This window comes from Lepidochelys olivacea (assembly GCF_965140295.1).
Source record: "Lepidochelys olivacea isolate rLepOli2 genome assembly, chromosome: 4".
In the NCBI taxonomy this organism is placed as follows: Eukaryota; Metazoa; Chordata; order Testudines; family Cheloniidae; genus Lepidochelys; species Lepidochelys olivacea.
The window spans coordinates 48,904,652-48,919,875 of NC_140414.1; the positions used below are offsets into that span (position 1 = coordinate 48,904,652).

Consider the following 15,224-nt stretch of genomic DNA (forward strand, 5'->3'; position numbering starts at 1 on the left):
ACCTTCGTCTAATTTCAAGTCTAAACTTCCCAATGACCAGTTTATATCCATTTGTTCTTGTGTCCACATTGGTACTGAGCTTAAATAATCCCTCTCCCTCTCCGGTATTTATCCCTCTGATATATTTATAGAGAGCAATCATATCTCCCCTCAACCATCTTTTAGTTAGGCTAAACAAGCCAAGCTCCTAGAGTCTCCTTTCATAAGACAAATTTTCCATTCCTTGGATCATCCTAGTAGCCCTTCTCTGTTCCTCTTCCAGTTTGAATTCATCCTTTTTAAACATGGGAGACCAGAACTGCACACAGTATTCCAGGTGAGGTCTCACCAGTGCCTTGTATAACGGTACTAAAACCTCCTTATCCCTACTGGAAATACCTCTCCTGATGCATCCCAAGACCGCATTAGCTTTTTTCACAGCCATATCACATTGGTGGCTCATAGCCATCCTATGATCAACCAATACTCCAAGGTCCTTCTCCTCCTCTGTTACTTCTAATTGATGCGTCTCCAGCTAAAACGAAAATTCTTGTTATTAATCCCTAAATGCATAACCTTACACTTCTCACTATTAAATTGTATCCTATTACTATTACTCCAGTTTACAAGGTCATCCAAATCTTTCTGTATGCTTTCCCAGTCTCTCTCTAAATTGGCAATACCTCCCAGCTTCGTATCATCCGCATACTTTATTAGCACACTCCCACTTTTTGTGCCGAGGTCAGTAATAAAAAGATTAAATAAGATTGGTCCCAAAACTGATCCTTGAGGAACTCCACCAGTAACCTCCCTCCAGCCTGACAGTTCACCTTTCAGTAGGACCTGTTGTAGCCTCCCCTTTAACCAATTCCTTATCCACCTTTCAATGTTCATATTGATCCCCATCTTTTCCAATTTAACTAATAATTCCCCATGTGGCACGGTATAAAACGCCTTACTGAAATCTAGGTAAATTAGATCTACTGTGTTTCCTTTGTCTAAAAAATCTGTTACTTTCTCAAAGAAGGAGGTCAGGTTGGTTTGGCATGATCTACCTTTGTAAAACCATGTTGTATTTTGTCCCATTTACCATTGACTTCAATGTCCTTAACTACTTTCTCCTTCAGATTTTTTTCCAAGACCTTGCACACTACAGATGTCAAACTAACAGGCCTATAGTTACCTGGATCACTTAGTTTCTATTTTTAAGAAAGGGAAAAAATGTTAGCAATTCTCCAATCATACGGTACAACCCCTGAGTTTACAGATTCATTAAAAATTCTTGCTTATGGGCTTGCAATTTCGGGTGCCAATTCCTTTAATATTCTTGGATGAAGATTATCTGGGCCCCTCTGATTTAGTCCCATTAAGCTGTTCGAGTTTTGCTTCTACCTCAGATATGGTAATATCTACCTCCATGTCCTCATTCCCATTTGTCATGCTACCATTATCCCTAACATCCTCTTTAGCCTTATTAAAGACTGAGGCAAAGTATTGGTTTAGATATTGGGCCATGCCTACATTATCCTTGACCTCCACTCCATCCTCAGTGTTTAGCGGTCCCACTTCTTTCTTTGTTTTCTTCTTATTTATGTGGCTATAGAACCTTTTTCTATTGGTTTTAATTCCCTTTGCAAGGTCTAACTCTACTTGACTTTTAGCCTGTCTCACTTTATCCCTACATGTTCTGACCTCAATAAGGTAGCTTTCCTTGCTGATCCCTCCCATCTTCCACTCCCTGTATGCTTTCTGCTTTTTCTTAATCACCTCTCTGAGATGCTTGCTCATCCAGCTTGGTCTGCAACTCCTGCCTATGAATTTTTTCCCCTTTCTTGGGATGCAGGCTTCCAATAGCTTCTGCAGCTTTGATTTAAAGTAATCCCAGGCCTCCTCTACCTTTAGATCGATAAATCCTTCAGTCTAATCCACTTCCCGAACTAATTTCCTTAATTTTTGAAAGTCAGCCCTTTTGAAATCAAAAACCCTAGTTGCAGATTTATTTTTGTTAATCCTTCCTTTCAGTTTGAACTGAATTAGCTCACAATCACTTGAACCAAGATTATCCCCTACAACCATTTCTTCTATGAGGTCCTCACTACTCACCAAAATCAAATCTAAAATCGCATCCCCTCTAGTCGGTTCAGCAACTACTTGATGAAGGAATCCATCAGCTATTGCATCTAGGAAAATCTGAGCCTTATTATGCAGTGTATTTACTTTTTTCAGTTTAAAAACAAAATAGAGATGCCTGTCCACGGTTCTGTATGTCCTAAGAATAATTTAAAATAAAAACCATACTGGAATAACCACTCAGCAGCCTAGAAAAACCACAATACAATTAAATAAATAACAGAAAGTCAAAAAAGTCAAAAATGTTCCTGTGGAGTAAAAGTCTGTGAAATTATTGATCATTTTGAACACACTCTTATGGAAAAGTCCTGTAGAATGTAATGAAATATTTTTTTTGTAGGTTTTGTAAACCATCTTATGGAATGTAATACAGAATTTTCTCCTTTTTTTAGGATGGTTTAAAAAATAGGATATTTTCTATTAAAATCTATTAAAAATTTAAAGTAATTATAGAGTGCACTGTTAGTTTCTGTGGCACCCAACGGGTTTCATTCCTTTTAAATGTATAGGATATTTCCAAGAAAATAATGGATATCTAGCTAAATTAGGTATATTTCAGTGCCTCAGTGGAACTAATTGCATGCTTAAAGTTAAGCAAATACTTTAGTACGTTGCTGAATAGGAATGGACCTCGGTACTTAAGTACTTTGGTAAATTGGGGCCTATATATGTAAGTAATTCCCAATTTAAACAAAAACATACAATTTTGAGGCTCTTATTTCTTAAGGAAGAGACCTGTTATTCCACAGGAATGACCTGTTTACCAGTTCTATAGGAGTATTCAGTTTTATTTCTAGTCTTTTGGAAATTTCTCATTCTTGTTCTCTCATTGAGTTCTTCCATTGTTTTGTGTAGGTTCTTTGGTAGCAGCCATTTTAGCTATTGATGATGATTCTGGTGTAAATGGAGAAATCACATACACTGTGAGTGAAGATGATGAAGATGGTATGTTCTTCTTGAATCCAGTCACTGGAGTCTTTAACCTGACACGCATATTGGACTATGAAGCGCAGCAATATTACATTCTTACTGTCCAGGCAGGAGATGGTGGTGGTCAATTCACTACCATCAGAGTTTACTTCAACATACTAGATATAAATGATAATTCGCCACTATTCAGCATGCCATCATACAGCACGTCCTTGATGGAAAATCTGCCTCCAGGATCTACTATTCTCGGCTTTAATGTTACTGATGCAGATGATGGTATGTGTTCCTTTGTATTCTAAAAATTCTGATGGCAGATGCATGTTGCATGTTAGCAAGATATTAAGACATTTGCTCATGAACGGGCAAATAATGGTCATCCGTATAAAGACATTATTTATCCATAATAACCATACAGTTGTATCTGAAATACCTAGGTTTTTTTAAAAAATACCTGGATATTTTAGTTACCACTGTGTGTAAATGGTGACTTTTTGATGGCTCACGCTATGTTTTAGAATGTAAGGTTCTTTTCATGTTTCTATTTGACATCAGTAAAAAAAAGAGAAAAAAAGACATTTAATACGTCTGTACTTAGTGAAGTCAAGTACTGGCTTCTCTGACATCCCTGTTGGGCATACATATTATTAGAATATTATACATAATGAGCATATTGAACTATGTAGGCACAATGAGAACAGAATACTTAATGATAATTTTCTTAATATTGTGAGTTTAAATCAGATCTATAAAACAACTGTTTTAATTTAATATTTTATTTGGATTTGTTTTTCTTAACATTATTTTAAAACAAAATGTATAATAGATTCTAAAACACTACAAGGAAATATGTAAGAACCTCATCGGTAGTCATTATAATGCCCCGGGTTAAATGTATTGTATACTATAAGAGAAGATGAAGGGACGATGTTAGTACATGTCTGAGAAATGGTTACTTAAAAGGTTTTAATCCTTGGATTATTCACATGAGGGTTTACAAGGTATCAACATGTAGGGATTTAAAGGATGATAATATGTATAATTTGTTTAGTAAACTGACTGTTGTCATATAGTTTATGTCTGTAATGACTAATGAAGAATAATTATTGTGTATATATCTATCTATCTGTATATAGATAAACATAATACTTTAAAATATTACTGTGTAGGGTATTTCATTTTATTAAATGGAAACAGACATTAATGAGGTTTGCTTTTATAAAAATTACCTGAAAAATGTAGATATTATATGTGAAGGATAATCCATGTTATGTACACATCACTCAAAATAACATCAGTGAAGTTATAGAAGGAGAATAAGCACAACAAAAAGTACAAAAAAGCAAATGAAAAAGCAACTAGGAATGGGGTATAATGCTTGGCATTGAATTTTCTCTTGATTTGGGTAACCACCTTAATGTCATTAAACATTGTGGACTTTATTATCCATTGCCTTGCACTTTATTCATTTATTTACATTGTGCAACATGGGCATGAAATATTTCCAGATCATGAGAGTAGCATTTTATACCTTCTTTGCACTCAAATTCCATAGGTGTAAATGACAACACAAGGTGTGAGGCAGTGGGAAGAAGGTGCAGTATCCCCTATATTTTATGGCAAACTTACTTTTTTAGTAGGCTAGATTTAAAATTAATAGTGCAAAAACTGCATTACATTGGCATGCTGGGTTCACTATAGTAATCTGAGAAACAAGGTGGTTGATTGGACCAACTTCTGTTGGTGAGAGAGACAAGCTGCAAATTACATATATTATCATCTTTTAAATCTCTACATGTTGACACCTTGTAAACCTTCATGCTATATGGTTGGTCCAAAGATAGTACCTCACCTACCCACCTTGTCTCTCTAATAGCCTGGGACCACCACAGCTACAACAAAACAACATATATAGTATACTCCTTATAGTAGACTTTATAAAACAACCTCTGTAACTTCAGCAAATGTTACAAGCTATGTTGATGTTTCAATCCTGAAATCTCCATCTGAGTAATTTCCTGCACACTGGTGTAAAACAGGATACCAGTTACTACTGTACTTCTCCATAAATAGCTCATAGATAATGATCTGAATATATATTAATAAACTGTTATTGTGTTGAAGTTGTCTGATAATTTATGTTAAATGATACGAATAGCCTGCAGGGGTATGAAAGGCATGTTGTTTTATATCAGGCTGTTTTTTTTCTGTTGGTCCAAAATAAACATTAGTAAAGTCTGCAAAAGCCTGCAGTAAGAAAATACTTCCATTGTTATTTTCCTGTCTGACCCGCCTCTTGGGAAACAGCAGTTGTTTGCAGCAGTTTGAGTTGCTTTTATATGCAGATGGTTAGTAATACCAAAGAGAGTCTTCTACAGGTTTTAAATCTGTGCAAAAAAAAGACTGATGGATTGGTTCTTGTATTTTTGTTTCTGGTTTTTGTTTTTTGTTTTTGTTTCATATGGAATTAACAGAAATGTTTAAAGGTATAACTTGAGTAACTTCCTCACAAACCAAAGCAACCCGTTGACTGAGCTTTTAAGAGATTTAGAAAAGAGAAAGACTACCACAGAAAAAACTCCAAGCAAAATGTTAGGGTATCTGCTGGTCTTGCCTAGGGCCCTGTATGTGTCAAAATGAGGGGGAAAGTGTTGGTTCTTTCTTGTGCCATTAATATTAATTAACCAAGTTAAAAACTTTAAAGAGTTTGACATCTCTCTGTCCGAGCTTTGAAGGAAAGCATTGTCAGAGAGAAAAGAGAAATCCAATGAGGCAGCTAACTACTTACTATTCAGTCTTGACAGTGATCAGTGTGGAGGAGTCCTCCTATCTTAAATAAAGGAAGTCTAGCTCACAGTAGCAATACAGATGAAAGATGCCCCCACTTCCAATTAAGTGCATAGTGTTTTATTTTGTTTTTAAATGGACAATGCCTTTCTCCAGGGTGAAATCCTGTCTCCATTAAAGACAATAAATAGTAAGGCTCCCGTTCACTTCAGTAGGGCCAGGATTTCAGCTGAACACGTGAGTAGCATGATGTGTTTCCAAGATTCAGACCCAAGAGAATGATGAGATATTTGTTTGTTTTGTTTTAAAAAGCAATACAAGGAATGAACATATTGCATCACATAGAAATAGACTGGGAAGTATGATAAAACTGTCATGAATTGGAAGAATGATAAATACTGGAAGTTCAGTACTATTATGAACAAATATTGTCAGAGAAATAAAATTGCATATGGGTATGAAGATAAAAAAGAATGAGTAATAAGTTGTATATGGAACAAGTGATAAAATATATCACAGAAAGAATTGGAAACACAGAATAATAAATGTAATGAAAGTGTTTCTAATTCAGTCTTCTTCTTTAGGGTTCATTTTTTTTTTCCCCAGTGAAAGCCAGTGGCCAAACTCCCATTGGTTTAAATAGGAGAAGGATTGGTAGCTGATGAATTTCGTAGTTTTTCGTGCTATGAATACATTTTCTTGACATTTCAGAACATTTTCATGGGTAAAGTTAAGCAAGTTAAAACCAAGCTAAACAAATGTATAATATTATAATACTTAATGCTTCACTTGTTCAAGCGATATACAAACATTAATTAATTTATGTCTGGCATATTAATACATTAATCTTTTCCAAATGTTATTTAAATGTATCATTTTTTCATGCCCAGCTCTCCATATTTAAAAGAGAATGATTTAGAGTCTTACTACTTTGAGAACAATAAATAGCACTGATTAATACTTTTTATATAAGAATCATTTATTTCCTGGGAAGTTCAGTGGGTAGGGGAGAAGCTACTGAATAAAACTGGTAGGAAATACAAAGTAATGAGACACTTAAGTGTCCAACTTGAGATTATACACTGTGGAAAAAGAAGTTTAGAGAGGATTAGTTAGAATATAAAAACCCATTAAGTTTCAAACACAACCTTTATGACCAAAGAGGCTAAGTATAGAATTTTAAAATTATGTATTTATGGTTTCAGTGTTTAATGCAGAGACCAGAAAGAGAAAATAGATCTCAACTCTCCTTTTTAAAGAATGATATAAATGTTTAGCATGAGCTCTGGGTTTTAATTTTTCAAAATACGTTGTTTTCAGTATATAGCATGCCTAAAGTCACGTAGGAGCTTTGTCAGGATTCAAAATGTATTTTTCTTACCAAAATTTATAGATGTCTTCCTTGTCCATAATTGCAGCAGTTATATTTCAATCATAAGATAAGAGTTGTTCATTTGATATTTTGAATGCTCTTTTATATATGGTAAAACATATCTGTACCTGATTCTCTTTTGCTCTGCTTAATCTAGTTCTTGTTGCTTTTATTGGTACAGTTCCTGAAATAATTATTTTATGTAACCTCTCTGCCGTCTCTCTTTTGAATGTGTATCATTATTTGCATTAAGAATCAGACATTGGGTAAATTACTGACCCAGTGAAGTCAATGGAAAAGCCTCCTTTGACTTAAATAGGGCCAGGATTTCACCCTTAATCTGTGTTATTTCAAAGAGATCGTCAGGGACTCACCTAGTGGCCATGCACAGCACCTTTGACTTCAATGGACCTCTGCATGTGCATAAGGGTTAATGGACCCTGAAATTGGATAGGGACTTTAAGGTTCTGATTTACCACTACATTACTCAGCATTATTTTATGCTGGTTAGATCAATGGAGTTACACTGCTTTTGAAACTGGAGTAACACAGTGGTGAATCAAGCTTTATACCTCTAAAGCCACCAAATTGTTCTTGTCATATGATAATGTTGTTTATTTTTTTATATTCTAGTAGTGATGTACAATATCCACCTGCAATGTAAATATGGATTGTGTGTGTAAATATACAATTACTGTAACCCCTAATTCCTTTAATTTACTTCCCCCCACCCTCCGTAAAAGTCCATTACTTTTATTGCCACTATCCTTGTTCAAGAACAGCGTTTGTTCTGCCCCCTCATCCTTATTTCCCTTTTGAAGGATCCACCCTTACCAACTCTCACAGCCTACAGTTTTAGGGCCAAATTCTGCTTCCACTGAAATCAATTGAACTATTGACATTAACCTTAATGAAACTTCAGTGTTACTGGGATGTGTCTCTTTGTGCTGAATATTTTACAGACACAATTGATACATTGTTGCAAATAAAAATATTTTTGAGACTAGAAGGGAAGGGTAGGTTTAACAGATCCTAATCCAGATATCATTAAAGTCTACAGAAAAATTCCCACTGACTACAGTGGAAATAGGTTTGATACCTGTTGAATTATAAGATACTTATTACATAACATTAACATGTTCAAGGCACTATATAACATTTATAAAGCCAAACTGATCCCTAATGATTAAATCCATAATATACTTTTTGATTGGCATGTGTGAGAGTAATCTGGGGCTCCATTGCTTTTGGTGTCCTTTTGAAGTAAAACATTAAAAATAAATAAACAAATAAAAATGTGGCCTAATTAAAGTGTGTTGTTATCGTATGGCTTTTTGTGTCATTCAGATGAAACATTTGCGCACGTTTACAGAAATGCATAAATAAAGTTTTACAGTTTATAAATATTTTATCAAGACTGTCAGCTAACCATATATTCAGTAATGTTTGAGTGCAGTTCTTGATTCTGACATATAAAATATAATATACAACCTTAGCACATCTCTGTTTAATTTCAGGTGACACAAAAAGTGATTACCCTTTCTCCCTTTGAATTGAATTGTTTCAAAATGTAAACATTTTGCCATTTTTGTCTTCCTCTAATGATGTTACTTAGTAGAAATTCAAAAACCTACTTCTGTATACTTCATATGTACGACAAGAACAATGGGATTAAGTTACAGTCCTTATTTTTGTTTTACAGGCTCTAACTCACAATTGTCCTACAGTATTACATCAGGAGATAGCCTAGGTCAATTTAATATTGACAAGAATGGAGTCCTGAGCATCAAGCAGCCTTTGGATCGGGAAAGTCAGTCCTTCTATAGCCTTGTTGTTCAGGTTCATGACATGGCTACTCTACTAGCCTCCAGATACACAAGCACAACTCAAGTTTCTATTATTCTACTGGATGTGAATGACAATCCTCCAAGCTTTATCTCTCCAAAGCTGACCTACATCCCAGAAAACACACCCATAGACACCATTGTGTTTAGAGCTCAAGCAACTGACCCGGACAGTGGTCCTAACAGTTATATTGAATATACTCTGTTGAGGCCTTTGGGAAACAAATTCAGTATTGGCACTATCGATGGTGAAGTAAGGCTCATTGGGGAACTTGACAGAGAAGCAGTTGCTAATTATACCTTGACTGTGGTAGCTACAGACAAAGGTCAGCCATGCCTTTCTTCATCTACAGATGTAGTTGTAGTAGTCCTTGATATCAATGATAACAACCCCCTGTTTGCACAAAAGCTATATAAAGTAGAAATGGGTGAAAATACTCTGACTGGAACAGATCTGACTCAGGTGTTTGCTACAGATGGAGATGAAGGTACAAACGGGCAGGTTCGCTATTCCATAATCAGTGGAAACACCAATAATGAGTTTCGGATCGACTCTGTTACTGGCATGATAACAGTAGCCAAGCCTTTGGACCGAGAGAAAAAGCCCTTCTACTCATTAACTGTTCAGTCATCTGATCGTGGAAGTAGCCCCAGGACAGACACCACCACAGTCAGTATTGTTCTGATGGATGTTAATGATTTTATTCCTACATTTGAGCTTTCTCCATATTCTGTGAATGTCCCTGAGAATTTAGGGACACTTCCAAAAGTTATTCTTCAGGTCAGTACATTTAAAAATGTATTTACTACAAAACTATTTGCTTCATCAAAAACTAAACATATACTGAGATTTGTACAGTTGAATAATTACCTTTTTGAGTATAACATGGCATGCAGTGTTTTTCTTTACATAATAGTAAAACAGTTCCCCCACCCTCCCCCATCTTATACATACTTTAGGATTTTAGAGGGTCATTTCAGTCCTCTGGTTTCCACTTCCATCCCCACAGACCACCTCAGTCTGTTCCTTCTTTCTTTCAAATCTCCCTCTTTCTCTATTTAAGGTGAGGCACTACTACAGTCAGAGTGCCATTCAGTCTGCTCAGACAGCAGCAGACGCGATATTCCCTCCAGTCTGACAGGTTTCTGCAAAATCATCTGTGGGTTTTGCTGAGCCCAAAGCTGGCTCAAAGGCTGGTCTTAACAGTACATTCAGATATGGAGAAAAGGAGTAACTTATTAATTTTGTATTTTAAACCACCACTTTTTTAAGACACTCATCACTCCTTTTAAATTAAGTCAGTTTGCTGGTAACAACCAATTTATAATAAACTTCCAGGCATTCTAATTTATTCTGTCACACATGGATTATTTCCTGTTCCTCATAAAATACTGTGCCATAGAAGGTAATCCTGATGGCAAACACAGACAAGCATGTACTCTTCAATTATTATTTGTTTTGATGTTCTTATGTCACTTTTGTAGGTTGTAGCAAGGGATGATGATCAAGGTCTAAACAGCAAACTTACATACCTTCTTGTTGGTGGAAATGAAGCCGGGGCCTTTACTCTCTCAGCCAGTGGAGAGCTCCACTTGGTACAAACCCTGGATCGAGAAACGAAGGAGCGGTACATCTTGCTGATCACAGCTGCTGATTCAGGTAAATCAAATGTGCAGGCCACCCAGGCTGCATTTTTTACTGTTTGCAAGCTTTTCAAAGACTCATTTCAGTATATAGAAACACATTTGAAATCTGTTTATTGTTTATAGTTGTTATGTGTAAAGTTAAGGACCTTAAGTTATATGAACACACCTAGAATGAAATCCTGGTCCCACGGAAGTCCACAGGAATTTTGTCATTGGCTTTACTGGGACCAGGATTTTACTCTGGTTTTTAGATGCCTGAATGTACTCTGGGATTCTAAAGCTACAGAATTTGCTGCAGAATCCAAGTGTTCTTACCAAAAATTTTAATAACCATAAAAGCTTTGTTATCTGACATGTTGGGGAAATGAGGGGTCCCGGTAAGTCAAAAATTCCAGTTAACTGGGAGGGACTTTGGGTGTTGGAGGGGACTCAGGTCTGGGGGTTGCGGTGTGGGAGCGGGTGCAGAGCGAGGAGTCTGGGAGGGAGTTTGGGTGTAGGAGGGGACTCAAGGCAGAGGTCGGGGCACAGGAGGGGTTGCGGAATGCCAGATCTGGGTGGCACCTCAGGCAGCTCCCCGTAAGCAACGACATGTCCCTGCTGCTCCTAGGTGGAGGCACAGCTAGGCAGCTCTGCACACTGCTTCTGCCCTCAGGCACTGCCCCCACAGCTCCCACTGACTGCAGTTCCCAGCCAATGGGAGCTGCGGAGCCAGCACATATGCTTCAGTTAACTTAAATGGACCATAATAACAATAAATACTTATATCACTTTACAAATTTTGCCTAGTTAAGCACAGTGAAATTCTAGGGGATTTCTGTCAGATCAGTTGATATAAATGTAGAAACATAATTATCCTTAGCAATAACAGGAGTGATATGCCCAATTCTCTGCCTATAGTAGCGCTGTCTTTCTGAAGCATTTTGTATTTTATCTGTTAGGATTTGCTTCTGGTTTTCAGCTTGTTTCCAGTAGTGTGTTATGTAGTGAGCAGTCAACCTGGATTGGAAAACAATGCAAGCTGAAACCTTGAAAAAAGGTCATCTTTCTGAAATTCATCCATGTTATCTCTCAAAATAAATCAGGGAAAAGGCATGATCCTTTGGACTTTAGGTTTGGCTTTTATTAACTGTGAAAAACTATCCTTTGGATTTGCTTTTAGCAGTGCAAGTAGCATCTTACTTAATAGAGTACATCTTATTTCATTTTGTTACTAATGAAAATCTCTTTAGCTATCCAGATGAAATTAAATCTGAAGATTTAATAGCGTGTCAAAGGCAAAATTCTGCCTGCCCGAGCTCTTTCCTTTCCTCTTTCAGTGCACCCATGTAGGGGTAGGCAGAATAGACACCTGACACTCATAGACACAACTACTAAGAAAACTCAACTGCATACTATCCTGTCGATGTCCCTTCATGCACTTCCGTGTTTATTTTCCCTATGTTGTTGTTTTGTGACTGCACTTCTACTGGCGTCCCCTGAATCTTTAGGCTATGGGCTGATTTAGTGAGCCGAGTCGTGCTTCATGGTCTCCAGAGTCATAGCCAGACAGTTTCGGATTGGCCATGATCCCAACCTGAATGCTTGTTATCCTTCATAGCAGGTACTTGGAGAGCACATGCTGCTCCTATATGCAACAGGTGAAAGGAAGTTGTATATGACACTTCCTGTGGTGCTCCTTGAAACACTCTACCTGTGCCTACCCTGCACAATGCCTCAGAACAGTTCTACTGAACTGCTAATACTCAGCAACACCCTCACAGCAGTCCTTGGAGCTCAGAGGCCGAGATTTGGCTTTAAGTGTCCCATACACACTGAAGGCTAGATTATGATACCCTTACTCATGCAGAATAGTATTTTGTGGAGTAAGGTGTTACTCATTTGGAATAAGGTGGCAAAATTAGGCCCTTCGTGAACACTTAGAGCCATACTGCACCTTGGGCACTAACCCATGTAACGAGTGCAACAGAGTTGTGCCACTCAGGAGCACAAGAAAGGAATTGTACTTCGAAGAAAAGTTCCTTCCCTGAACTCCTCATCCTTCTGCAGGGAGTAATAATCTGCTAGCAGTTCTTACCAATAGCAGGTTACTCCCCCTCCACTGCAATCAGCTGCACTAATCAACATATGGTGAGGGTGGAGCCAAGGTGCTAGTCATTTTCTACCCCTCTGTATCCACTCCCTGGCCATGTGCGTGTGGAGGGAATAGAGATCTAGGGAGGCAGTGCAAGAAAGTGTGTTGAGGAACAGGTGAATGTCTTACCTTCCTTATGTCCCATATGGTTGGTCAGGCCAGGCCATAATCTGGCACTTTAAAATAGTTACTAAATGCCAGATGAGCATCAAGTTGTTTCTGTATAATAATAATATTTTTTTCTTTCAATACACTTTCAAGCACAGTTTCCCAGAAATACTCTGATCATCTGAACTAATAATAGGAATAAGGTTATTGTTATTTTCTGTTTGTTTTAGTCCCTACTTCTCCAGCCATCCTTCACGTCTTCACTAACAGCATTCCCTAACAACTTCTTCTTAATCTAGGAACCAATTCTCCCAAGTGCCTAAGAAGTTGTGAGCATCGTGAACTCGTATTTAGTCAGTGGGGGGTTCTTGAAGTTTTAGAACCTCACAGGCATACTCAACACCTTGCAAGATTTAACCCCAAAGTCCCCTTTGTTCTGAATTAGAGAATCCATTTTACAGCATATGCCAGATATGCCAATCAGAATATGCCAATCAGAATACATGAATGCACAGATGTGGTTTATAAATGGGAGTGACAGGAAAAATGATGAACCTTAGAATAATGTGATTGTGTTGCAGATGCTCCCCCCCGAAACTCTACTTGCATATTTACCAAGACAACCAACTTGCAGCCATTCAAAAGTGTTTTTTTTTGGGTCTGTTTCTAGCACATAAATCACTGGCTTAGCTGTATCTTTCTTTATGGCAAAGTTGATTGGAGAAGAGAGGGTTTACGTCTTTGTTCCATCTGGTGGAGATTCAGAGATGGGTAGACATTAAACTTTGGCAGTGTGACAAAAATTGGAGTGGCAGCTTTTATCTTAACTTCTTTAATTCTTTGAATGTCATTGTGGAGAAAATGTTAGCATTCCAAAGATCAGCATCCTTTTATTTATTAGTTGCATGATATTGAGTAGCACATCTGGAAACCTGATAGCTGCCCGAGTCTACTGTTGAAATGAACTACAACCGCCTCATCTTGCATTTGCAGAATGGTGTGTTACTGCATAGCACAGCTAGAACCAGATATGCAGCTACTAATGAAAAGCCTTGTTCTTGGGTTTTTTCTATTTCAGAATAAACTAGTAACCAGATTACATGTAGTTTTAACACTACTCTTTGAAAAACAAATCAGAGTGGATTGTTTGATATAATTAGCATTTATTTGGTATACCTCTGTGATTAATATGTTTTGCTTTAGAGAATCTTTGTGATAAAGATTTTCATTCTCCCTTTCAAGCATGCAGGAGGGCAAAGGTTACCTCCATAGAAGTTATGATCCGTTAACACAGGATTTTGTAGATGTGCAGCAGAAGGATATGTGAGGAGTTTACCTCCTTGCGCAGCCCATGCAACGGCCACGCACGAGAGCAGTCCTTGTGAGCAGAGACTATTTGCCCTTTCCTCTCCCAGCAAGCAAATAGCCCAAAAGGGGATGCAGAGGAAGCTGAGCCATGGGCAGAGTGGGACTGATGCTCCATGGGGAGCAATTTGGATGGGCCAAAGTTCGCCTCCCTATGTTTCAAAGAGCCTCAGGGGGCACAAACTCTCTCCTCGGGCCTCTTAGGGAAGGGGAAGTCTGTATTATCCCCTTCGGAAGGCCATGTGCAAGACACGTAATCCAGTTTCATGTAAATAAGGATTTAATGACTTGGTCCTCAATTTGGAGTCAAGCCATCATTGTTATGCAAATCATCCATAACTCATAGTAAGGATGGGATTTTTCAGAACACTCAGTGTTGACCTAACTCTGTTTCCATTAAAATCAATGGTAAAACTGAGCTGTAGGCCAAATCTGAGAGCTTTTTAAAATCTTGCTGTGAATGTTTAGGGTCCAACTACCTCTTCCAACATTTCTCCTTACAAAGAGAGTCCTTTCTGTTGAAATTGTGAAAGAGTCATGAAATATAATTTCAGCATTTGAAAAGGTATTTGAAAAAAGTGAGTTTCAAATGGGATGAACTGCTTCTGCCTGACTGCTTGTTAGTGAGTTATTCTCTGTTTTGATGTCTTCCACAGCAAAAAAGATGGAAATTTATTTAGATTAACCCATATCTTTTAAACTAACGCTGTTTTTTGGTTCCAAAAGGTATGCAAAAGAGACAGAATAGCTTTCGTATTTGGCATGGGCTCATATCCCATAACTGGTTTAAATAACACAGACTGAATCATAATGAGTTTAACATGCTGTATGCTTCTCTTCTGTTTTATGGGCTAAGAGAATCATGAGATTAGGATAAATAATGTAGGCAGAAATTTAATTACTCTATACATATTTTAGCATTATAATTATAAAT

At 37.4% G+C, this 15,224-nt stretch overlaps 1 protein-coding gene across 1 annotated transcript in view; it reads left to right on the forward strand.

The window, feature by feature from the left end:
* The window catches only part of FAT4 (FAT atypical cadherin 4), a 233,508-nt gene that overhangs the window by 137,971 nt on the left and 80,313 nt on the right, over positions 1-15,224 (forward strand). Inside the window, exons 4-6 of the mRNA XM_084627409.1 lie at positions 2,965-3,315; positions 8,898-9,820; positions 10,525-10,699. Coding sequence (XP_084483535.1) covers positions 2,965-3,315; positions 8,898-9,820; positions 10,525-10,699 — 1,449 coding nt within the window. The remainder of the gene's footprint in view (positions 1-2,964; positions 3,316-8,897; positions 9,821-10,524; positions 10,700-15,224) is intronic.